This window comes from Ictalurus punctatus, chromosome 20 (assembly GCF_001660625.3).
Source record: "Ictalurus punctatus breed USDA103 chromosome 20, Coco_2.0, whole genome shotgun sequence".
Classification (NCBI taxonomy): domain Eukaryota; kingdom Metazoa; phylum Chordata; class Actinopteri; order Siluriformes; family Ictaluridae; genus Ictalurus; species Ictalurus punctatus.
Genome location: NC_030435.2, coordinates 23,409,055 through 23,435,328, shown reverse-complemented (window position 1 = coordinate 23,435,328; position 26,274 = coordinate 23,409,055). Strand labels below are relative to the sequence as shown.

The 26,274-nt window shown below is 41.6% G+C and overlaps 1 protein-coding gene across 2 annotated transcripts; it reads left to right on the top strand.

The window, feature by feature from the left end:
* The first annotated feature begins 16,295 nt into the window (after window positions 1-16,295).
* Window positions 16,296-25,894, top strand: pif1 (PIF1 5'-to-3' DNA helicase homolog (S. cerevisiae)). 2 transcript variants are annotated; one of them, XM_017496266.2, is made up of 13 exons: window positions 16,296-16,371; window positions 17,186-17,759; window positions 18,273-18,402; window positions 18,674-18,799; window positions 19,429-19,582; window positions 20,794-20,908; window positions 21,953-22,059; window positions 22,184-22,323; window positions 22,455-22,561; window positions 22,652-22,739; window positions 23,356-23,501; window positions 24,467-24,658; window positions 25,646-25,894. In XM_017496266.2, the coding sequence occupies exons 2-13, from the start codon at window positions 17,187-17,189 to the stop codon at window positions 25,697-25,699; spliced, it is 1,932 nt and encodes a 643-aa protein (XP_017351755.1). In that variant the 5' UTR covers window positions 16,296-16,371; window position 17,186; the 3' UTR covers window positions 25,700-25,894. The 2 variants fall into 2 exon arrangements, with proteins under 2 accessions (XP_017351755.1, XP_017351756.1); XM_017496267.3 differs by lacking the exons at window positions 23,356-23,501; window positions 25,646-25,894 and having other exon boundaries at window positions 24,467-24,652.
* The last annotated feature ends 380 nt before the right edge of the window (window positions 25,895-26,274 follow it).

Here is a 26,274-nt window from a genome sequence, read left to right as displayed (position 1 = left end):
GCTAGAGCGTCTATTCTGGCACCCAGGTGGTGGAATGAATGACTTTCCTCCCGGCGGTCTAAACAGCTGAGACTTTCGCTGTTTTTAAACACACAGGCACGTCAATGAAAAATCATAACGGACACTTGAAAACAAACCAAAAAAAAACCCCTCACCAGATTTACACCATATTCTGTAAAATAATCAGCCCAATGCTGTAAACGTAAATGAAAACGTTTTCCCCAAGCAGCAATATCAATACTCTAGCAATATCATCCTTAAAGGTCGTTTGATTGTTCTTCTAGGAGAACCCGACACCAGTGTACACCACCTATCACGAAGGGTCTCAAGTAGAATCCCTTTTTCTTTACTTTTCCCTTATTTTTTGGAAGACGAGAACCGTTAATTATCAATTGGACCCTTTAATGAACCGATGTTTTTCTGAGAGTTCTCCAAGGGTTCTTTAGACTTCTAGGTTTCTACAAAAGAACAAAAGTAGTTGGAAAACCTTCTGTTGCAGGGTTCTACCCTTGTAAATCAAAGAACCTTTTAGATTAATGCTAGATTGGACCGTTTTTTTTTTGTTTTGTTTTGTTGAAGTGCGTAGTGTTCCTGATCATCAGGTTGTTCCTGAACAGCTTTAAACCCAACGCGCATTAAATGTATCGCGACGTCTCCAGAAGAATTGAGACACACCTCCAGTATTCCCTCCTTTTATTGCTTGGTGTTATTTCATTGCACGTGTTGTAATTTAACCCAGGTGCTGAGAACGGTCCTCCCGAGACGATAAACTTTATTATTATTACTCAGACATTATTACACGATTATGTTTTTGCGACCTGAAAGAGCCTAATATCCAAATCAATGAAATAAAATAAAAACGTACGGAGAGAATTCACTTATACGTCAGGTTATGCAGCGGGCCGAGAAATGAGATCCACGCGCGAAGGCGGCGAAGCGTGTAGAGTTAACGGGGTGGGCGATATCGCTCCTCTGTCGGAGATAAATATTACACGCTCACATCCATCCTGCAATCCGTGTTGGAGCATTTGAGCCCGGAGGGGATGGGTAATTCCTAAAACCCAAGAGATCGTGCCACAGGGACGCTGTGTTTCATTAAAGAGCAGCCGCTCCACAGGTCGACACGACGGCAGTCATGAAGTGGAAATTGAATTTAAAATAATGAAAGAATCCGTCATATCTCGCAAGACAGCCTGATATCCTCACACTCTCTGTCTGTGTTAGTCGATTCCCCCTTACACACACACACACACACACACACACAGAGATATATACACACAAGGAAGTGGTGATTGACCCTCTAGGCGTCTCACACTTGCGCACTTGTTTGTGTATCGACTCCACACTATAACCTTTTGCTGACGTCATCTTGCGTTCACCCACGCACGTGAGCGCACTGCAGGCCCACTCTGTGTGTGTGTGTGTGTGTGTGTGTGTGTGTTTTCACCGTACAGTCAGCCTTTCACAGTTCTCATATTCTTGCATAGATATTAACCAGAGGCCAGATCCGTGCAGAAATCCACCTTATCGTGGAAAAACGAGTTTGTGAGCACAAACTTTTAGCGAGCCCTGTAAAGTGGCTGCTTGTCTGTTTTAGCTCAAATGTGAACACTTTCTTATGAACTACCGCACATCACCTCTTTTCCCTAGAATAGAACGCTCATTTTGCGTACGTCTGTTTGCGTAAAAATAGGCTGTAATGTACGGAAAAACGCTCAAAAGCCACAGCTCAACCTCTGACTGCTGGCACTGGAGACTCCTTCCAGAAATATGAACCAAATAAACGTCTCCTTAAAGAGAACAACGGATCATCGGACGACCGCACGGGGTTTTAACGCGTCCGCCGTACGCGTGCCTGTTGCTATAGCGATGATAGCGTATTAGAAGGAGCGCGTTAATATAATGGGGGAATCGATATCTCAGATCTGTCATTTGCAATAACTAATAAGTAAGATAAACGATTTATTAACGGTGCGATCTCGACTTTCGCCTTGCGCGCTAAAGACGGGATGACTCGTCAAATCTGAGGCTGATTTTTTTTTATTAATTTTTTTACTTTAAAAAGCGAAAATTATGAAATGCGAGAGGAACGACAGCGGAGTTCGGAGAAAAGAAAAAAAAACCCCCAGGAGAGTGCGAAATGTCCTGTTTTGTGGAGGATGAGCTTGAACGATCCGAGAGGAGTCAGAAGAGTTTATGGAGGAACAGGACTATAAAATAGCGGAGATTATCATGAGTAATTGATGACCCCCCCCCCCCTCCAGCATTGTGTTATATTAAATTATACGCCACATTTCTGAAGCGTGGACGTCATTAAAATTTTCCTCCCGGTTGCGTCCCGGTCCGCGTGCGTCAGCGCTTGCTAGGCAACAGACACAACAACGGATTACTGACTAGATTAAAGATTCGCTCATTTTTAAATGAGGATAGGATTACCTGGAATATGGAGCCCGTCTGGCACTTGTCAGACCTTACGCTAGGATTTAGGAAAGAATATTTTTGTGGTACATCTCCCGGCTATCAAGGGAACATTACCGTGTTGAGTTAGCAGCTGAATCTGTACTGCAAAGTACAATTTTATTAAAAAATAAATGCATGAGCTGTTGTACGGCTGTCTCAAACAGCAGCTGGCACAGCAGTGCAGCTGCAAATCGCATGTTTATATTAACGCGCTCCTTCTAATACGCTACCGTCGCTATAGCAACAGGGGCACGTGTACGGCGGACGCTCCGTGCGAACGAGTTATGCTGATCTGTTGTTTTCTTTATTTGGTTCATATTTCTGGAAGGAGTCTCCAGTGTCAGCAGTCAGAGGTTGAGCTGTAGCTATTTAAAGAGAGAGAAAAAACCCCCATGAGGCTGGCGAGGGAACGGCTGTTTACAGCTGATGTAACGTAAGCGATCCTTTATTTAATGGCCGCGGATCAAATAAATAAAAAAACGAGAATTGTTTTTCGCAAACTGCTGCGTCATGAGGGGAATGAAACACTCCGGGACGTGCCGTTATAGGGAAATCATCAACCTCGACTCCATTTCCTGACGTATTAACGGTTTACGTCTCTCTATAGTTGCGGAAACATTTTTCATTGCGTGTTATTCGTTGAAGCCGTCGTTGCTGTCGTGTCTTCACGCTCCCGACTAGGTTGGAGGATCTCTCAGCCCATAAGCTGTAAAATATCCCCCGACTGGGAAAATGGGACTTGCGGAGCCGTGACGTCAGATATAACGTCGAAAACAGACTTGCGTGAGAGACGTGACGTCGGAGTGGATCTGAGTGGAGTGAGAGATGAGCTCATTACATCACCTCTGCAGCGCAATAAAGCTTTTAGAGATCTAATGATCCTGCAAAACAGTCAGACCAAATTGCCAGACTCGTGTATCTCCCTGCAGGCTTTAACACTCTCTCTCTCTCTCTCTCTCTCTCTCTCTCTCTCTCTTTTCCCTCTCTCTCTCGCCCTTTCGGTGTACAGTCATGCTCGCAGATGAAGATTAGTGATCTCTGTGTCTGTATCTCTGTCTCTCTCTGTTTCGATTCGCTTCTCCTATTTCCTCATGTCTGACCTCATGTTCTCCTTCTCTCCTTCCCTCTTTTGTTTTCTCCTCATTCCTCCTCCCCTTATTTCCACAGGAAAAAAAAAAAAAAGTCCCAGGGCTGATCAAAAGCATAATCATATTCTAATGGATGTCTCAGAAAGTATTTAATAGTAATAATTTCCTGCGTGGTGTAATTTTGTCCCCTCTCGCAGCGATGCGCAACCTGAGAGTTTTAATTCGATTTTTGACTAATAGGGGCTTTTAAGGCTTTCAGAATCCTCTTATTGCCTATTTTATTACGTTGTTTTTTTTTTTTTTTCGCAGATTTGAGTTTGGAATGACTTTTTTTATGAATATGAATCCCATGTAAATGAATAAATGAATGAAACTATGAACTTACTATGAAAATGAATAAATAAATTAAAACTGGAGTGACTTCCTTATTCAGATTTATTATAAATAGGCTTTTACCTCTGTTTATACAATGTAAAGCAGGAACTATTCGATATCTCAAATCAATATAAATAAATAAATATTCACAGCATTTGTACTGTAATGTTTTCTGTAACGTACAGGAATGACTCGGTGTGCTGTATTTTATATATATATATATATATATATATATATTTACAGGGTTTCATATTCATAACAGTAAATTACTGTTCAGTTAAACTGCTATTTTCAGTCTTATTGCCAGATATACCGTGAACAGTCGATAAATTTTGATGTGTTTATTAAATCAATCTCAAAATTGCACATTAAAAGAGCTATTTACACTATTAAAAAAAAAAAAAAAAACCCCAAACATGCTAAATCGAAACATTACACGATAATATTGAGTGAGTTTCGGTACTCGTATTACGTAGCATTGCCTAGCTAAATAACTCAGGAGTGCTAAGTGCTCGGAGTTAGTGTCATTTTCATCCTCCAAAAAAAAAAAAAAGAGACGACAAAAACAACAACACGGACGCCTCCATGAACGTTTGTTGTTTGTTTGTTTGTTTGTTCGAGTTAGCAGCAAGCTAGCTAGCTAACGTTGTTGTTATGACAGATCGTTTTAACGGTCTTTCCAATGCATTCACCGTTTCTGTAGTAGCAGCCCATTCACAGGGACTTTTGTTTAGCGGTTGACGTTTGTTTAGCCTTCATGGAAGGAGTCTCCAGTTTCAGTTACAGTAACACAATATTTTTATTGTAGAAATGATAGAATTTCTTCGCAGTGTTAATATGAAAATCTGATCATGTTTTTTTAAAAATATGTCTGTATATAAATACGTCCATACTGGGAACAGAAGAAATGTAGAATGATAGAGCGAGTATCACGGCTCGTTGAAGCACTTAATCAAATAAAATAGACAAATACTAAGACTGTAAAATGAGTGTCTGATATCAGACGTTATTAGAATGCAGACCGTGCCTCTCTGAACACACACACACACACACAAACACACACACACAGATATATATATATATATAGTGTATATATAAGTGATCCCTGAAGCTCTCTGAATTGTTAAAAAGCCGAAACTCATTTATTATTGATCTGCTCCGAGGAAGAAAGCGTGAAACTGACTGAAAGAGCTGCTCTGACGCTACTTGATCCATTGTATTGGATTTTTTTTTTGAGTAAAACTGAAGGAAAAACTGAGACTGGACTGTATCATGGAGCTTCAGTGCTCACACAGCAATAAATAAAAATAATAATGAAGCTAAACTACAGTCCACCTCCTACACACTCGGGATCCGGACACGTTAACGTTCCCTCAAGCCCGGGTGAAGAGAGACGCTCTAAAGTTGTGATGAGAGAGGAAGGAGAAGGGAAAAACTGGCTGCAGGTTTAAATCTCAGCCTTGACGCCTTTCGCGCTATCGTTATTGCAGTTTGGTTTTCAGAAACGGGCCTCAGCGGAGACGTTTTCACACGGATGCTATAAGATGTTGCGCAGAAGGCGATCCCGAGTTCTCTCGTGTGTGTCAGGCAGATGGGGTTTGGCTGAGATTGCGTTGTTGTGGAGGCTGATGGCTACAGCGGGTGGTGTGTTGTGATGTGTTGTGGCGTGGCGTGGAAGATTATCGCAAACGCTCATCACACGGCTCCTGAACGCCGGAACGAAGGAGTAAGGTATAAAGTGTCACAGATATGTGTTGTTGAACGTCCGTTTAGTTGCCATTTTGTTATTTTCAACTGTCTGTGAACTTTCCCTTTTATGTTGGAGTCTTGTGGGCGGGGCTAAATGTAAACAAACGTACAAACGGACTCGTGTACAAAAAAAATCGACTAGTTTTGTAAATACAGTAGGGATTTATTTTTTTGTTGTTCAGTTTGGGGAAAACATTCATACACAACTTCACTAAAAGATCGATAAAAAGTTGTTAGCAATTGTCTTGGGTGATCCGGAAATCTGGAGGAGGCGGGAAAGATGAGCAGTGTAGGCTCAGAGGTTAAAGGCTCTGGGTTACTGATCAGGAGGTCAGGAGTTCAAGCATTACCAGCATTACCAAGCTACCACTGTTGGCCCTTGGGCGAGGTCCTTAACCTTCAACTGCTCAGTTATTTAAACGAGATAAATCTAAGCCGCTCTGGATAAGGGCGTCTGCCAGAATGCTGTAAAAAAAAAAAAAGTGTTTGATTTTTCTCCGAATTGATGTTGAGAGTGGAACTCTCCAGGGGGAAGGTCTCTAATTAGCGAGAGAACTGGCAACAGCAATGTCACTGAGGTCACAAAGACACATGGGACTTTTCACTTGGGTGATGTAAAGGCATGAGTGAGTGTGTGTGGGTGTGTGCTGTCATTTAGTGACTTACATCATCTCAAAATCTTTCAGCTTCAATTATTATAATGGCGTCTGCTTTTGGCGACGAGGAGGAAATACGATTCGGTCGATCGGTTTGTTTGGGTATAAACTATCTTTTATGAGATCTGTCGGAAGTTTTATGTGTCACGTTTCCGCGATTTCAAATAAAAACGTTGCATATCGTTATAATTGCAATGATAATTGGATCATAGATACGTCAGGGAGTTGATAAGCCTGGTTTGTGAGTGATATATGTCTGGATAATCAGACTGAAATGGAAACAAGGACTGCTTGATTAACTCCATTAAAGCCACGGCGGTCAAAAAAAAAAAAACCCCGAAGCGAGCGATGCTTTTACCCGGCTTTAGAGTCATTTCAACCTAAGTGCATCATGCGCTCCCTTCCAGTGCATTACAGCGATATTTTGTACTTTAATGGGATCCAGCCGAGTTCCACATGAAGTGATGCTTCCTCGATATTAAAGATCGTCCAATTAAAAAGCCTGCGTCTTCGGCGGAACTGAAAGGAACTGGTGTGTTAAGGACGGGGCAATTAGTGATCTCCGTGACCAGTGTTCAGACAACAGACACGTATGCTGCTCCTGAACGTCGCTTCAAGTCTGCCGCATCAAGTTCATCAGATAATGAAGTCCCTGGCAGAGTTCCTGCTAGAGTCGAGGACTAATCGCAGCTGATTTATTGTTTTCCACTCACAACACGAGGTGAGACATTATGCTTACCCACTTAAACAAAATCCGACATTGAAGTCGACACGTATCGGAATAGAATGAATTCACATGTTTATGGCAGAGGGAAGTTAGAGGAATTTCCAGATGTCTTTATGGCAGCAGTAAAACAAGACACTAAATCACAGACCGATGCTATAAAATGCCATAAACGAACACCACTCAGAGCGTATCGTGTTGTAATGATCCCTTTTACTATATGTTCACACTAGCAACTGACAAGTTTGATTAATTTGTCTGTCGTGGGCGTGGCCTGTCCTGAAATTTAAAAAAAAAAATTTTTAGTTCCAGTGAGATCTTCTAAAACTGCCTAGTTAATCTCAATTAAATGACATGCTTGACATGTTAAGTGCTCGTGCTTTTGTACTATCTTTGTTCGCGTCTCAGATTAGCTATGCAGACTAAGCAGAATCATCGACGATCTCTGTGAGTTCCTGCCCAGCTTTATTTTCCTTCGTAATGTCTCTATACATATTTACATTACATTTACATCTATTCACTTAGCAGACGCTTTTATCCAAAGCGAAGATGAATGAGATTTAAATGAATGAGATCTGACAGGATGAGATGAAATCATGGTTATACTTTAAAAAAAAAAAATAAAAAAAAAAACAGTAAACAGAACTTTGGTACATCAAATAAGCAACACAACGTTTTATAATTTATACAGAAGCATTTCTGTCCAGAAATGTCAGATTTGTTGTCCAGTGGATGGTTTGATAGACGTTCTGTAGCTAGGGCGTGTGGATATCAGGGAAATCATGGAATTTATAACCCACTCTCCAAACTTCAGGGCAGGATTTTAGATGTGGATGGATTGAAAAAGAGAAAGGCTAATGTTTGCACTGGGCTACATGTCACCAAAACCCCTTTTAACGACGACCCGAATGAACAAGTGAGTCAGAATACCAACAGGAAAGGTTTGAATGATTGATGAGATGACGACGGAAGCCCTCGTCGTGACCACGCTGACTTCTCCAGGGAACCGTTTTACTGTTTTATCTCCAGCCTGCTTTGCTTTGTTAGCTAGCTGTTAGCGATGTTTACAACAAAAAGGCCTCGAACGCTGAGTTTCATTCTCAGATTTCTCCTCCCCGAGCTGCTTCTCCACCGTGAACCTCAAACCGTCTCTCGGTCTCCGTGACCCGATTCGACGGCTATTCACAGAGGCTTACGTAACAGCAGACTTTTCTCTTTCCACGTCCGTGGTGCAATTTGTCAAAATGGAGTTTGCGGTGCAACAAATCAAACCTCCACTGACCTTTTATCAGCACAGAGCAAACAAAAGTACTGTTAATCCGCAGTGCGGATTTAACAGCTCCGTGTTATCTCCTCAGACGCCGGTGTGGGCATTAGTTTCGCACGTCATAGTATTATGGGGTTTTGTTTGAGTATGTCTATTTCTATAGTCTACCTGTTCATTAGCAAAGCATGTGCTGGCATACAAGTAGATGTTAAAACCTCGGGTGATTAGCATTTCTGAAGCTGGACACGTACAGCCTTTCATTAGTTAGACGCTTTTGTCCAATAAGAATACAGGCGAATCGAAAGATCGTCAGTCTTGCTGATTACACGTCTTCATGAGAAGTCCACCATGAGACGGCGCGATCGTCATGGATTTCGACGTTGCACTTCACCGGCCTGAAAGGCATAAACGATCCGACCCCGAGTGAGAACAAAGACATTTAGAAAGGCGAGAAAACGACGTCTTGGTCGTTCTTTTAATAGAATGTCTGGTAGAGACGTGTCGTTTGTGCCCGAGTCAGCTCTGTGAATCGACTCTTTTTGCCGAACGTTGAGAGCTGACCCGACACGTATACGGCGCCGTCCAACAGTCTGAGGCCAAAATTTAAAACAGAGAATGCGTTTTTTTTTCCCCGTCTCCTTGAATATTTAATATCTTGAATATTTCTAGGTTACTGTTTAAATTTAAGAAAGTTTATGAAATCGCTGACTCGTTCACTAGCCCCGATTTGACATTTTAGTTCAGATCCGTCCTTGTCTGCGTCCCTTTTACACCACTGCAATTTATTCACAGCGATTAATTAAAAAAGGCACTTTTTTTTTTTTAATTAAAAAAAGCGGTTTATAGTCACATCTGATGTTGTCGAATGTCCGTGAAGCATCACTTACGTTACTGTATAAACAATCGTTCCCTCATCAGCCTCTCCCTCTCTTCTTTCTCTCTTTTGAAGTAAATAAGACCAAAAAAACAAAACAAAAAAAACCCCTGCAGCTTACGACATGCAAGCTGTAAACTTCTCCGACTGTTATAAAGCGCTGACACTGCAGACTCCTTACGTAAATCTCATTTAAAAAAGAAAAAAAAAAAATCTCCCTTATAACCATGATCATTATAACCATATCAGCGATTTTTAAAATCCGTTCATGTGGAGCATCAGCTGCACGAGCCCCTGCGAATGAGCCGTTACTATGGAAACGAACGTATTAGAACGAGCGCGTTAATATAAACCCACGATCCGTAGCCGCGCTACCGTCAGGGCCGTAGAGACCGTGAACTGCGTGTCGACGTGGACAAAAAGCCAAGGAAAACACGCGGGTTCTCCGCTGTCACGTGAAGCTTACCGGTTTTGAGAGGATCGAAGGCTTCGTGGTCGGTTTGAGACGCGCGGAACGTCTTTGGAAGCCGTCTTTATGGCGTCGTTAGGATTCGCTCTCGTGAGGACGGAATGAACGCTACCGCGCCCCGCGGGAGACGAATGCGTTTTGTTCACGGGTTTCATTTCAGAATAGTTGTACACGGTTAATTCAGCAGCACTGCTATGGGAGGGAAAAAATCAAATAAAAGATCCCTCCAAAGCTCTGGGCTTTATGACGCCTTCTCCTTTACTGAAAATGTCCTTAATTGATCTCGTGCGGCCCTGACTGGTAACCCGAGGCTTGATTTTATTTTATTTTCTGTTCCTCATGCCTGTTCCTCTCTCTCCACAGCACAGCCTCACATCTGTCTGAGATTTATTGATCGAATGTAATCTCCAGCCCTCTAGTGCACATTTTCATACCGTCAGATATATAGCTCTGTGACATTTACCGTACAGTAGCTAATGATCGAGTGAGTCCATAAATATAGTCCACCCACACACACACACACACACACACACGGGAAATCACAAGTGCCATGCCGAAACATCTGTCAGCAATGCACTGTGAATAAACTGCATTAGAGATATCAGAGTAACGCAAACAAAACGGAGAATTTTTAGAAATGAATCCATTTTGTAAAGGATTTTTTATTTTTTTTTTAAACTACCATTACACACATCCAGATATCTTGCACATATGCACTGCCTGTTGACGGAGCACAGTTTCGTGCAAACGTACGGACGGATTCCCACCACCGTCACCATCTCCGCTAATCAATCCTCCTTCACCGTATGATCACAGTCAGTACAGACGTGTCTCGCACAGCTCGTCTCCTCGACCTTCACTCGTTTTTAGAGGAGGACGAACAGAGGAGAACGTGACGGAGGTCTTGAACACTGCAAAAACCGACATCTTACCAAGTGAATATGTCTTGAATGTTGTCAAATTTATTTAGCGCTTTCTTTGATGATATCATTAATAAGATTGTTAAACCTATTTCGAGACGTTTGTTTTACTCATTTCTTTTTCTTAATTCGACTGGCAGATAGGAATAAAAAACCAAAGTGGCGAGTGAGGGACTGAGGAAACGTCGGACCACGCGCCCCGTAGGATTGGTCCCAGGAATCATTCGAGCCATCGTTTGGATTTTTTTTCTTGCTTTACTGTGACAAATCCAAACGATTATTTCTCATACGTCATTTGCATAGAATTGTGAAAATCTAAATAGAAATGTTACCCGGGCGTGAGAAAGAGGAGTGGCCTTTGTAAGAGTTCATTTCAATTTTTAGATACAGAGGCCACACCTCCTTTCAGTACCACTTTAAGACGCAGAGGCCACGCCTCCTTTCTTGGAACTGACGATTAGACAGACCACGCCTCCTTCACTGTTAATAACAGACACAGTCATTTGAGAACGTTATCAGATTTCGCCAACGCAGAGACAGCAGAATTCCTTAAGTTACTGTTACAGAATCATTTTTCACCTGGAAAGCCTCGTTTTTTTTTTTTGTCTGTTCAGTTTGCTGAAAACTCATTTGTCCGTGCGGTAAAATCACGAAACAGCCAGCCAGAAACCGAAAGAGCGCGACCTCTAAGTGGAAAAGACGAATCACGGTGAAGGAAAAAATTACGGAAGAAGACGAAAGATTTTACATCAATTATACGGACGAAGAGTTAAAAGAACCTTTCTTCCATAAAGGTCATCGCTCTCTAGAGAACATGTTCATCGTTTGACCTTTCCACCGACACCAGGCCTTACTTTTCCTTTTCAATTTTTTACTTTCTAATACTCGCTGTGTAGCTCCAATGCCTGAAATAGAAAGAAAAAAAAAAAGCGTCATCTTAAAGGAACAGTACAGAAAAAAATGAGTTGTAGTCATGTTAGAATGACCGTAAAATAACATATCTGTATTGTAAACCTCGAATGTACAGTGGATATAAAAAGTTTACACTTATATGAACCTTTTTCACATTGCAACATATAAACATCAAGTCACAAACACCCGGAAATGTTTTTATTTTGAGGGGGGAAAAATGAAAAATAAAAACTTCCAATACTTGCATAATTGTGCACACCCTTTTATTATTGGGAACGTGGCAGCGCTGTGAACGAGCCGAAGCAAACCTCCAGATCAACAAAGGAACGGCTTCGCCAAAACAAGTCCGAGGTTCTGGAACGGTCCAGAACCTAAATCCAACCAAAAATCTGTGTGGTGACCTGCAGAGGGCCGTGTACGGGAGATCTGACCGAGTTAGAACGCTTTTACAAGGAAGAATATTGCTAAGTCAAGATGCTCCAATCTGATTGGCTCGTACCCAAAAAGACTGAATGCTGTGATAAAATCTGAAGCTGCTTCAGCTAAGTATTAGTTTAGGGGTGCGCACACTTATGCAACCAGGTTATTATACATTTTTTTATTTTTCTTTCCCTTAAAATGATTCTTATTGTTTCTCACTTTAATGAATAGGTTGAAATTTCTCAATAAAGGTAGAAAAAGTTCTGACATGATTTATCCAGGGTTCGATTTTTTTTTTTCCCGTCACACAAACCTGCCATTTTAACAGGGGTGTGTAGACTTTTTAGATCCACTGTATGCACTATACATTTTGAACTCATAGCTTCCAGTTAACCTCGTCCTCCGACGGCATCGTGAGGTCGCTCAGCGTCACAGTCGGGGTTTTGGCGCTGTAACAGAGGAGTGCGTTTACGATCCCATCGCAAACAACTTTCATAATACGTGCTGTTTGTACCGAAAAAACAGAGCTGACAGCAATACCACTCAAGTTGGGTCAAAATGTTTTACATGCACCATTTAATTAATATGAGAGCTTACAGAACGTACGGTTATGGGTCTGAGCTGAGTCCGCCACCATGTCTCAACGAACCATGGGATGTTCTCGTTGACAATTTACCGAAAGATGCACTCTCGCTTTTTGGGGAGAATCAAGAACACTTCCTGGTGTTCTTGAGTACTGGGACGTGAGCATTTTCACAGACGCCTATACTTTGGTTTTACTGAACACCAGCATCAGACTCAGGTAGGGGGCGTGGCCTAATGTGTACAGGCAAAAGTATTTAGATAATACTATAGTTTTTTGCATTACTCTGCTTTTTCTAAAGCTAAACAGGTAGCAATAAGCTTTCATTACTTGTTAGCACCACAAGCATGTCTTGATCGACAACATTTGTTAGTTTTTCTCCCCCCTGATTATTAGGTGGCTTTGTTTTAGCCCTCCATTAGTATCACGATCCATTTCCGTTTAGTTTTTGTCCCGTTTTGAAGACATGAAAAAGCCCTCGAGCTTACAAATGAGCCGAAATGTGCTATTTGTTTGAATCTCCATAAAAATCGAATACAATACGCGGATCTTATTTGTTATTCCGGGACGCATTTAGAAAGCAGTGATGTTAATAATGTGTTCCCGGTGCGACGGCTCATTATTCAATGTGACAAATGAAGTAAACATGAACGGGGGACTTCATTAACGCGGCGTGTCCTCGGTATCCGGCCCATTTACCGCTGCCTTCCCGTCAAATACATCAACACAACAGAGTGTTCTTCAATCATTAGGCCAGAGTGATTTCCATCGTTACGCAACTCTCTGTTTCAGCAATATTCCTGTCACTAATAAATGAGGGTGACTGCAGTCTGTGATAAGGAGACATTATCCTATATTTCCTATACGGATATGTCACAGAAAAAAGCATTGCTGGAAGTATTTCACATAATTAGGAAGACGTATGAGAACATTTTCAATAACCAGATAGCTGAATTTCACAAGTGTATAGTGAACTACAATACTGCACGTTATATAGTGTACTACAATATACAGTAAAACTCTATCTATCTATCTATCTATCTATCTATCTAATTGGGTGGCACAGTCAGCCTTTTTATCTCCATGCAGGAAAAAACCTAGATCTAATGACCCTTAAATAAAGTTTCCGCTGACCCGAGCAGCTCATATAAAAAGCATTTGCTCCCTGTAAAGGAGAGACAAATGAGAGAAGCAAGGGAAATAGATGAAAATGTGTTGTTTGTAGGTCTAAAGGCCCCGCCCTCTTCTCTCTCCCGTGTCACGGCCGTGACTGATGGCCTCACTGTGCACGCTGTTGAAGCTTAATGGTGCGACACTCGAAGCATTCCTGGAAATTCTCACATCTGTCTACGCAAAACGAGCCGTGATGACGAAATGCGCAGCCCACCAACGACTGCATGTACTGTCTCTAAATCAAAAAATACAATCAAATGCCCATCCTGTTTGAAGTGTAGAGCTGCTGGAACTTTAATTAGGAATTTGAATGCGTTTACGATGAGGAACAAATATATACTCTATCAGCTTCAGTGAGTGCTGCCGTATATCACGAGAGCTGTAAACATGCCGGTGATTCAGCACATTCATCATTCTCTAAATGATCTGACAAGTTGCCTTGCAATCTAATAACATTTAATATAAAATCCAGTATTCTGTCTATCTGCCTGTTTGCCTGCTTATCTGATTGCTGCCTATCCGTCTGTCTGCCTGCCTATCTATTTGTCTGTCTGTCTGTCTGTCTGTCTGTTTGCCTGCTTATCGATCTCTCTGTGTCTGTCTGTCTGCCTGCCTATCTATTTGTCTGTCTGTCTGTCTGTTTGTCTGTATGCCTGCTTACCAATCTCTCTATGTGTCTGTCTGTCTGCCTGCCTGCCTACCTATCTATTTGTCTGTCTGTCTGCCTGTATGCCTGCTTGTCTGTCTGCCTATCTATCTGTGTGTCTGCAGGTCTATCTCTCTGTGTTTGTCTGTCTACCTGCCTATCTATTTGTCTGTCTGTCTGTCTGTCTCCCTGTATGCCTGCTTGACTGTCTGCCTATCTATTTTTCTGTATGTCTGTTTATCTCTCTGTATGTCTGTCTGTCTATCTATCTATCATGACATATGGGGCAATGGATGGCAAAAGTCCTGTTATTCCAACATTATAGCATTCAGACCGTGTTCTTTTGTTTGCTAGACAAACATGGCAGCTTGAGGTTTTTTTGTTTGTTTGTTTGTTTGTTTGGAATAAGAGGAATAAAACATGTTGAGATGGTTGGCAGTAACTCTGCTTCGTCACACCATCCCATTTATGAATTATTTTCCCATAGGAGCACAGCACTATGTGTTTTATTGCTGCTTGTGGCTGTCGTTATAATTTGATGCTCTGTCAGCGTTAATGCTGGTGTTGGTGTGCTAGGGTTAGTGGTTATTAATCGTTATCTTATCTCATCCTAACACACACTGTTCCAGAACTGAACGCGGCGTTTATTATTATTTTATGGTGTGCGTTTTGGTTTTCGTCTTGTGGTCCTCCTTCGTGGTTAGGCTGTAGGAGACGTGTGAAAAATGAAATGTGCCTGAGAAACATGCATCCCTGGTCTCATGCAATGGTATCAGTATATGAAAGAGAGAGCCGGCGGGTTGCTTTTTCGGGTTTTGGGTTTAATTACAGTGAAATGAAATGGTAGCTTTTGGACGTGTCTCAAATTCCTGTCACCACTATTTAAGCGATGGAAGCGAGTGACCAGATTAGGACGTGAAGGGGACTACGGTAATTAGAACCCACGGGTCTTTCTCATTTCGTTATTTTATTTCCTCACTTCCCTTCTTTGCATCGTAGCTCATCGCAGGACACGAGGGCAGGACAAATCCGAGGTCATACGAGGCGTCCTCGCTCGCTGATGTCCCGTCACTTATTGATGACGTGTGTATAACAGATTAACATATGCTTGCTTGCACCAGTGTTTCTCAAATGGGTACCTAGGGGTACTTGGAGGTACTACAAAGGGTAGGTAACAGGAAAAACAATCTAGTTGTAACATTCCCCCTCCCTCCAGAAATTAATGCAGTGTAACTGGAACTACTGATATGACTAAACAGAGCAAAAATAAAACAAAAATTCAATAAAAGATGGCTACTTTAGTATGATGACTATATAGGCATATGATTTGCATCAAAATAACTCTCTCTCTCTCTCTCTCTCTCTCTCTCTCTCTCTCTCTCTCTCTCTCTCTCTCTTTCTCTCTCTCATTAAATAACCTGCTCATTTTCTATTCAATTTTCCTGAAGCAGTCTTAAAAAATTTATTTTTCCTAAATTTAGGCCTGTATGTTGTAAAATTGTCTCGTATTAGCCTTTTATATATGTAGAGTGTCTAGGAGAAGTAGTGACACACATTAAGAACAGTCTTATTTTTTAAAAATAGTCTACTATGGATTTATTATTATTATTATTATTATTATTATTATTAATTGAATGTGCATGTTCTATACAGTATCTGAATATCCCTGTTAATCATAATTATAAACACAGTCCAACAAAAATAGGCTATAAATATTGTTTTTGCATTGAAAATGTAAGTAACCATTAAAAACACAGTAAATTGTATATGAGGAAAATATACATCCCCAAACCCTAGAAACAAACAAACAAAACTTTGTTTAAAATGTTTTTAAATGAAAGTCAATTCGGAAAGAAAACCCACGGAACTGGCAACCAGCTCCCTTGCCCGCCGATGACGTAGCTGCGCCTCGTTTTTTTTTTTTACGGAAGTTGACGTTGATTGGTTGTGTGTTTAAATGCCCCGATCTGATTGGCTGTTCCGGTTTAAAGCTTTCAGTTTGAAATTTGCGGCGTGTGTTTGTTTGCTGCGGTGAAGTGAACCGAGGCGAGCCGGGTGAGTTTATCACTTTGTTGTCGTTTGTTTACAAAATTACACTTTGAACGACTTAAAACATATCATTTTTAAACGTCCCAGGATAAAAATAGCAAAGCTATAAATGCGTATTTTATCTATTTAAATCCCCCTGATGCTGAATTTGGTGGATTTTTTAAAAACACAATCAAACCCCTTTCATGAATAAATGGAACAAAACGTACCCTTGTCCTAATATTAATTGTATCATTACAAATTAATATAAACTTCTCATTTGTATGGTGAACATGACTTCTTTTCTATTTATGTTTAAATATCACTTAGTGAGCTGTCCATGTAGACACCATGAATCAAAAACAAGAATACACTGTTTAAAAAAAAAAAAAAGAAAGACTTAATCTTTCCATGTTTCTTAATGTTTAATTCATATATTAATGTCAATATGAAATCTTCAATAGCTAATGTTTAATGCAACACAATAATTCTCACCTACTAAGAAGATTAGGTTGTGTGTCAGAATGCACTAATATTAAACAAATGTGTTTGTTGAGCAAATAAAATGTACTTATTCTCTACACCGGTGTAATTTAAAAGGTTTAAGTCGGATCATTATCAAGCCATTGATTGATTGATTGAGCTTCAGGTGTGTTGAGGGAGAAGGTGTTAAATGCCGGGGGTTTATTTTCAGTAATTATATATTGTATAAAATATTCAGGCATGTTTAGGAGCACTGAAGGTTAAATAAAGGAATAATAATAAGATGCAGAAATGAAATCTAGTTTTTGTGTACTTTTCTGTATACGGTGTAAACTCGAGTGACTGTTCGTTGTGGTAGGATGTTGCACGCGGAGGACGGTGCGAGACTGGAGTGCAGTGTTGCAGTAGAGCGTGCGAGCGGAGCATCAGCAGGTCATGGGGTTCAGCGCCGGGTTCTCCGCCGTGCCACGGTCACTCTGGGCCGGGACGAGTTCCGGGAGCTGGTGCTGCGCGTTCAGGACGTCCGTGGCGGAGCCCATGAGAACTTTGCTTTACGTAGTGACTTCCGGCTCTTCATGCGGTTTGTCAAGGACGGCAAGTGCACGGTGAACTTCCCGCAGAGCAACGCGCAGGTCCTGATCTCTGACTGTCCGCCTGACCGACTGAAAACCTTCCTGAAGACCCTGAGTATAAAGCACGAAGCCTCACGGGGCACTAACCCTGTCAGCGAAAGGGCCCGGATGCGGGCGGGTGTCCCGAGAAGCTTCGAGATCATCAGCCCTGTGCAGCAGAAGGACATCCAGAAAGCCAACGAGTTAAGGAGCAAAGTGAACGCCCCGGTGCAGGTGAAAGCACTGACCGAGAGAGCTGTGAACAGAACAGACGGCCGACAGCGGGTCAAACGACCCCGAGCGGACGGAGACGCCAGCCCGGTATGATCACTGCTTTAAGATCACATCAGACGTTAATCTCCCACTTATGGACGTAATCAAGGGATAAAACACATCCTCGACTTCCACGTGTAAACCTAATCCTGTCTGAATAGGGAGACGTGCTACCTGATCTGGATCAGGTTCAGACTTTAGGCCACGCCCCCCTACCTGAGTTCAGTGGTGGTGTGAGCTGACACTACACTGTGCTTTAAGATAAAGCTAAGACCGTTTTCATCTCTGATGTCTTTTTGTCCAGGTTTGTAGATAGTAAGGTATCGTACAGAGTCCGGAAACACAAGTCAGGCAGACACTGAGCAGCTCCACAAATCTGATTTAGTCCATGACGCTAAGCTGGAGCTTATCTGCGTCCGTTACATGTTGGATGCATATTTCAGCTTCGTATTTTCAATGCAAACCTAAAGAAGCAAACATCTCGCACACACCGAACATGTCTCATGAGTCGTTTAGTTTGGTCTGAAGATCAAACCCGGTTTCTGGTTCTCGGTTTTCCAGGTTAAAGCTCTCCACCCTCACAAGAAGCCTGTCCTCACGTTGCCAGTTGCGCAGAAACTCAGCAAGGAACAGATGGCGGTTCTGAATGCAGTATTGAGCGGGAAGAATGTGTTTTTCACTGGAAGTGCAGGTATTTACACATTGTCGCCCTGTCTCAAATCCTAAATCTGTGGCTTGCACAGTGACGTCAAAAATCAGAAGACTTTTAGATGTAGGAAGAAGTAATTGTACTTTCGTTTGGATCACAGGGGGAAAATGTGTCTTATGATCTAGTTCATGCACATGGTCACACATTTATGTCACGACTATCTAATTTTCAAAAAAAATGACAAGCACGAGTGTGTTATTTTGGACAGGGCCTAACTAACACACTAACATTCTGCAATGATTTGTGTTCCGAGGTACGGGGAAGTCCTTCCTGTTGAAAAGGATTGTGGGATCGCTGCCTCCTAAAAGCACATACGCCACGGCCAGCACCGGTGTAGCGGCCTGTCATATAGGAGGGACGACATTACACAGTTTCGCAGGTCAGATTTCACCATGTTTGAGCTAATGAATGGATGATGGATGGATGGAGAGCATGTAGTTGGAGGACATATGTTTGGGATTGGGTGGATGGATGATTTGGATTTGTTTGGGGTTGGAGGATGGGTGTTTAGATTGGATGGAGGGACGGATGGATGATTCGTGTGGGATTGGAGGATGTATGATTGGAATGGGGGTTGGAGGATGGATGTTAGATTGGATGGATGGATTAGTGTGGGGTTGGAGGACATGCTTGGGATTGGATGGCTGGAGGATTGGATTTGTTGGGCTTTCAGGATGGATGTAGGATTGGTGTTGGATGGTGAGATGGATGATTAGTATGGGATTGGAGGATTTATGTTTGGAATGGGATGGATGGATGGATTGGGATTGGAGGATGGATATTTTGGTCGGATTTGATGACTCCATGAATGTTTAGATTGGATGGATGATTATCTTTGAATGGATGAAGGGGATTGGATGGGGCTGGTTGGAAGGATTACTAATTTGGGATTGGATGGGATGGATTTGGATTGGTTGGATGAAATTATAATAGTAATATGTAACTTATCATTTGAATCCCAGTAGAAGATTATGAATGCTTCGTGTGTCTTGCTCTCCGATTGGTCAGGTATCGGCTCGGGTTCGGCTCCTCTGGAGCAGTGTTTGGAGCTCGCACAGCGGCCCGGAGTCCTGCAGCACTGGACCAGCTGCAAACACCTCATCATCGACGAGATCTCCATGGTGGAGGCAGAGTTCTTTGACAAGTTGGAGTCCGTCGCCAGGCACGTAGAGCGTTTTAATTGGTGTCTGAAGCATCACATTTCCTCCAACTATTATTAATGCCTTGTTGTAAAGTTCATTTCTCCTTATTTACAGAACGAGCGTTTGTTTCAGTGTTTAAATAAAGAAATAACGGGCCTGTCTGGTTGCCACCGTTATAGACTTTAAACATTTGGCTTAATCTCCATTTGCTTTCCTTTTTAAAAAACCTTATTTATTTATTTATTTATTTATTTATTTATTTATTTATTTGGTGCTGTTACGTTCAGTAACGTGTTCAGTAACGTTTAAAGGTGCGGTGGGTAAATCTGAAAAGTATTTCTTGACTTTATTTCTATATTCTCCAAACATTGTTTCGGGGGTGGGGGGTGAGGGGGACACCCAGATTTGCTAGAGCTCCTCCATCAGGGCCGAGACATGAACGTTTCTGACACGCCGCGCGTATTACGATTTTATAGGACTGCTGACAAAACATTAGTATAACTTTTAAAAATGAGTAGGATTTCATTTAATGTCTTCAAAAGAATTTATTTCAAAGTAAACCATTTGAGAAGATTAGAATATTAGATTCGGTACAAAATTTCAACATCTAGCGATAAATCATTGTGTGAATTTATCATCGTTATATATTTATTATTATGATATATATATTTTTTTCATTTAAAATGAACCTCATTAATGTTTCACACCACAGAAAGAACAGGAAATTGCAACTTCTAGTTCTTTTATTTCTATTTAATCTAGCTAATATTATATTTAATAAATGTGGTTTTTGTACATTTTATAATGCGTCCAATATTTATAGTTTATTTATATTGTGAAGTTCTTTATTTATTTATTTATTATTTTATTATTTTATTTACATTTAATGTATTTATTTACTTACTTTCCATGGACCAGGTGAGATTGCAACAGCAGGAATCCCCCCCCCCCCCCCCCCCCCCCCCCAAACCCGTTTTCTTAATTTATGCGGTTCAGGTTAATGACTTGGAAGCTCGCTCGGGTGAATGTGCTGAAATGAATATCAGATGGTAAATGTCTGCTTTGCGGGCGAGTGTTTCTGATTTAAACCTCACAGCACAACGAGGAGGTTTATTACAAATTAATGAGTCTGAACATCACGCATGCTGCAGTGTGTGTGTGTGTGTGTGTGTGTGTGTGTGTGTGTGTGTGTGTCCTGATAACATGAGCTGTGTGCTTTTGGTGCTTGTAGGTCAATTAGAAGATCTTCCGAGCCTTTCGGAGGAATTCAGCTGATCGTGTGTGGAGATTTTCTCCAGCTTCCTCCCGTCACTAAAGGAAAAGAGAAACCCGGCTTCTGCTTCCAGGTACGAAATCTCTCGCACCTCATGACTCGTGACTGTAACACAAATCTCCCTGAAATCTCTAGTTATTATCGGTTTGCTTTGTGTCACCTTTATGTACAGTACTCAGCAGTTTTGCTTTTTCTAGTTGTTGTTGTTGTTGTTGTTGTTGTTGTTTCTCAGCTGCAATTCTGCTTTACCCAACTTATTACTCTTCTGTCTTTAAGTACGTTATTTTATGATCAAATTAATTTCTAAGAGAAACACGTCTTGATTCCTTGCTTTGCTCAATTTACTGTCCTTTTTATTTTAATTGCTTATTTGATTTATTTTAATTATTTTATTTTGGGGGAATTTTTAATTACATTTGAATTTTCTTCACTTATGCTTTTTAAAATTTTTGCTCCTTTTTATTTTCACGAAACATAAATATAATAATTATAAATAATATTTATAATTATTATTATAAATAATTATTTTAATTTTATTTTGGGGGAATTTTTAATTAATATGTATTTTCTACACTTATGCTTTTTTTTTTTTTTTTTTTTTGCTCCTTTTTATTTTCATGAAACACTGAACTTTATTATATTTAATTTATTATTATTATTATTATTATTATTATTATTATTTTATTTATTTAAAAGTTGCCATACATCCCTGTCTTATTTTTAGAAATTTGTTCATTTTAAATCTTAGCTTGGTGCTTTATCGTGGAGAGACCAGGCTTATTAAATGCCACTCTGGACGTCGAGTTAATCATTTTCACAAAAGCAAAAAAAGGCTTAATGGAGACGTCTCTTTCCGGTTTCAGTAAACACTCGGCCGGATTTCTGTCGCTGTTTGCATGCACGGTTGTGCTTTTTCCTCAATTTAAAAATGGTTGGTGAATTAAAGGGATAAAGGACGAGAGTGTTTCAGTCTTTCCATTTGTATGGGGTTGTTTTTTGTGCTCTTTATCTAGTTGCTCGGCAACATGAATTATTCATGTTTTAGTTTCGTTGCGCTTTCCCGTTAACTAGCGATCGATTCGGATTGGACGTTAACCGTGTGCTCGCTGTTCCGTAGGCGAGGAGCTGGAGGAAGTGCATCCAGGTGAACATGGAGCTGACGGAGGTGCGGAGGCAGACGGACCGCACCTTCATCTCGCTGCTGCAGGCCATCCGAGTGGGCAGGTATCCAAACCCGTATACAGCCGTGTTCGGTGTCGTTTCCCATGCAGTCGATCGCCTCGTCGAGTGACCCCAGTACTTCCTGTCTTGTTTGAGGTTTTTTTTTTTATTCGTTTCTCTCCTTCAGAGTCACTGAGGAAGTCTCTGCCCGGCTCCTGAAGAGCGCCAGTAACCCCATCGAGCGGGACGGTATCGTAGCGACCAGGCTGTGCACGCACAAGGACGACGTGGAGCTGACTAACGAGAACAAACTCAAGCAGCTACCAGGTGTGTTGGAACCGTCTCAAGCTGTGCACAGTGACTCCTTTCCTCTCGGGTGTTGATGTGCTGATGTTCCAGGAGGTTGAATCAATAGTGCGATTCCAAAAATATTCTCCAATCTCACGCTCTGCTTTTAGGACCCTTACGTGTGTTTGAGGCGCTGGACAGTGACCCCATGTTGGTTAAAACCATCGACGCACAGAGTCCAGCGGGTCAGACGTTACAGCTGAAAGTGGGAGCTCAGGTTCGGAGCTAGCACGCTATCGAAGCTCGTTTTATATCAGGGCAACGATTTAAAGTTTTAAACGACTGAATAACTCGTTTTATCGTTTAGGTCATGCTGACTAAGAACCTGGATGTCCACAGAGGGCTGGTGAACGGTGCGAGAGGTGTCGTGGTTGACTTCCTACCAGGAAATCAAGGTATAAACCAGAAGTGCGTCAAAATAACTTCCAGTTCTGCCGTTCAGTCTTTACCCTGAGTGTTCATTTTGTGCTCCCCGCTGCCTGTACACTTTGACCTTTTATGGAGTTCTGTGGGCGTCGCTACATGCAAATGAGCTGTGCTAGGAACATGCTTTACATGCACGTCACAGCTGATAAACACGATAAAAAATCAGCTTCGTCGTGAATATTTTGTAAATCTGGCATAAAATCTGAGTTTGGTTTGGCTCATGCAAACATCTACACAACTTTTTACTAAAAGGTTGATGAATCGTTGCCAAATTGCTGTGGACTTTAAACAAAAATAATCACCTTTGGAGTGGCGAGAGTAACGCCACTTCATGGCTTCGTTCCTGTTGTTGATTTATTTCCTAACAAGTGCATGACCCCGGAAGTGGAAAGGCGTTTCAGTACGTGTCCGTCCGTCGTGCTGTAAAACAACGTACGTTAGGACAACTTCCGTATAGATAACGCTCTAACTTTTATCGCTGTGTTTTATTCTTCTCCCTCCTCCAGCTGTCCCTGGACTAATCCAATCTTCTAATGTAGTAATCTAATCATCTGCATGTCCTGTATCTGGCTCTCGCTCCATCAGGCCTCCCGAGAGTGCGCTTCCTGTGCGGTGCTGTAGAAGTGATGAAGCGCGAGCGCTGGACGTTTAAAGCGGCGGGAGGCCTGTACCTGAGCCGACAGCAGCTCCCGTTGAAGCTAGCCTGGGCCATCTCCATCCACAAGAGTCAAGTGAGAGCTCTTCTGACTCGAATCCGATCACTTCAAGCCACTGATTTATACCTGACGCACCGCTATAGCATCTGTGTCTCTTCGGTCCTGTTTTTCTTTTCTCTCCCCCTCGCTGACGTCTTGACTGTCCATATCTGTTTTTTTTGTTTGTGTAAAATCAGATTCAGTGACTCGCTCATTTGCAGCATGTTCTAGCATTAGTGTAGATTGCAGATCGGTGTTTGGTTATTTCTCACAGCAGCAGTGCCTCCAGGCCGTGTGCCACCAGCACTAATGGCTCTCAATTAGCCAGAGCTGGCTGGAGATGGAGCTCGGGGTAATTGTGCTTATTAGCTACAGATGGAAGTGTATCGTTCTTGCTTCTCATCGTTTGGTCCTGGTTTAAACGGGGCGACGGAGGCTCGTATGACCCCTCGTTATTTACAAGTATGTGCACCCCTGACCATCACAGCCATGTGTGCTTGTTGAACATCTCGTTCCAGATTTATTCTCCTGTAGTCTTTTAGAATAAGCTCCACTCTTCCGGGAAGAATTTCCAGTAGATTTTGGGGATTCGGGGGCGGTCGTTCAGCTACAAGAGCATTCGTGAGGTTGAGGTCAGGTGCTGATGTTGAGTGAGGAGGCCAGGGCTCTGCAGGACACTCCAGTTCTTCTACCTTCTTCCAACCTTCACACCACATCTTCATAGAGCTCGCATGTTTTGTGCTCTTTGTGTCATGCTGGAAAAGGTTCGGGCCTCTTGGTTCCGGTGAAGAAAACCCTTTATTTTATGTTCTAGCGCCATCAAGAGGCATCATTTGGTCATTTAGGTTTTTCAGAGGAGCGGTCAAAATAAACATCCTAACGAAAGCCATGAGGTTCCAGCGCCTTTTGTGCTTGGACCCCTAATTATTATTTTCATTACGGTGTAATTAACACGGCGTACAGCCGCATTCACGCTGTAGTTGTTGCTGGCTGTGTTTTAGGGCATGACTCTGGACTGCGTGGAGATCTCTCTGGCCCGTGTGTTTGAGAGCGGACAGGCTTACGTAGCTCTCTCTCGAGCCCGCAGTCTGGAGGGGCTTCGTGTCATGGACTTCGACCCGCGAGTGGTCCACGCGAACTCAGACGTTCTGATGTTCTACAAGAAGCTGAAGAGGGACCGACTTCTACTGCAGGTCAGCTCCACCTCGCTCTGTTATCCTGTCACGGGAGGGGAGGGAGATGAATGTGGTGCCGTAAAAATTTCTCTACAGGAAGGAGGGAAATTGAAAGATAAGGGGAGGAGATGGATCGTCTGTGGCAGGCAGCTCGATTCTGTATTCAGAATGACCCATTATACCAGCAAGGGAAATTTTATTTTCCAGCTTGTCATCTTCCCCAAAGAGCAAACGTCCATTCTTCTGTATGAAAAGATTTAGATGTACATCATTTTTTTTAAAAAACCCGTCAGGGAACGTAGATCGAGTGAACTTTTAACTCTGTCCAGCTCGGTAAAGAGAGGTGTAACGATAAGACCTGGCCAGTTATCCCGTCACGTGCCGTTATTTTTTACATGCACACCATTATCGGTATTATTCAGTCGATTTAAGGGCGGGCCGAGGTCGCGGGTCCACATCTAAGTGGATTTGTGGGGGGTGGTGCATAGAAATATGTAAAATGGATGAAGGCAAATATTTAGTGATGACCCGAGCCATAAAATGTTCAGTTCAATCAGTAAAAATGTCATTTAGCTGCAATCATAACTTATTTGTTCATTATTATAATTGTTTTAAAAAAATTTTTTTTGCTGATTTAAGGTTTTTTTTAGTACATTTACAATACTATTTTTTTTTTTTAAATTTGAAGTCATCAGAGCACAGATTTGTTTTTCATTGACTGGAGGAACCTGCCTGTGTACGAGCCTTTTATTATAGAAAATTGTTGATTACAAAAAAATTACAACGCTGCTTAACGAGGAAAAAAAATTCACGGTGAGGCTTAAACTGTGCTTGACCGTTTTTGTATATTTACTGTCTTGATAAATGCTTATCTAATATTTAATTGTTTTGTGGTAGTGTTAAGAAGGCTGTATAACCGATAACCGTTTGTGGATGTGGTGTTGCTAACGAGTCTCAGAACCTTCCCGATACTACCCTAACTACATCCCCGTGGTTGTTTTACAGTCCTCCATGAATGACTTTGTTGGGAAAAGCAACAAGGAGAACGAAGCTTGTTGATCCTGTGCATTCGACCAGACTCAACTGATCCATCAAGCTTTAATTTATCATGATTTCAGTTTCTGATGTCATCCTCATCATAGTGCTGCTGTAGAATATTAAACTCTGTGTAGTTAGTGTTGGCATGATGGAGTGAATTTTTTTTAGTTTTTATCCCTGGTTGTATTTGATTTTAATAAATTATTTTTTTAAGAAGCAATGCCTCGTACAATTATTTTTTACATTTGAGATTTTGGTCCGCATAGTGATGCCAGTTTTTTGTTTTTATCAGTAGAAGGAACTTTGTTCTATTACAATTTGTGTATGTAAACCATAAGCTTTAATTAAATATATTTATTTAAAACGTTTGGCAGTAAAACTGCACTAGGGCTAGAAGATATAACGGACAAAGTTGCCAAACTCAATAAAATGTCACTAATAACAAAAGCAGCATAAATGAACTCATTTGTGACCTGCTCATGTGGCGTTGACTCTGCTGCCATCTTGGGGCCTCGCTGGAGAACTGCAAGTATCTTTGGATTTCAGATTTTACGCTCAAGTGTTTGAAACTTGGTTTTTAAACTGGAGTAATGATC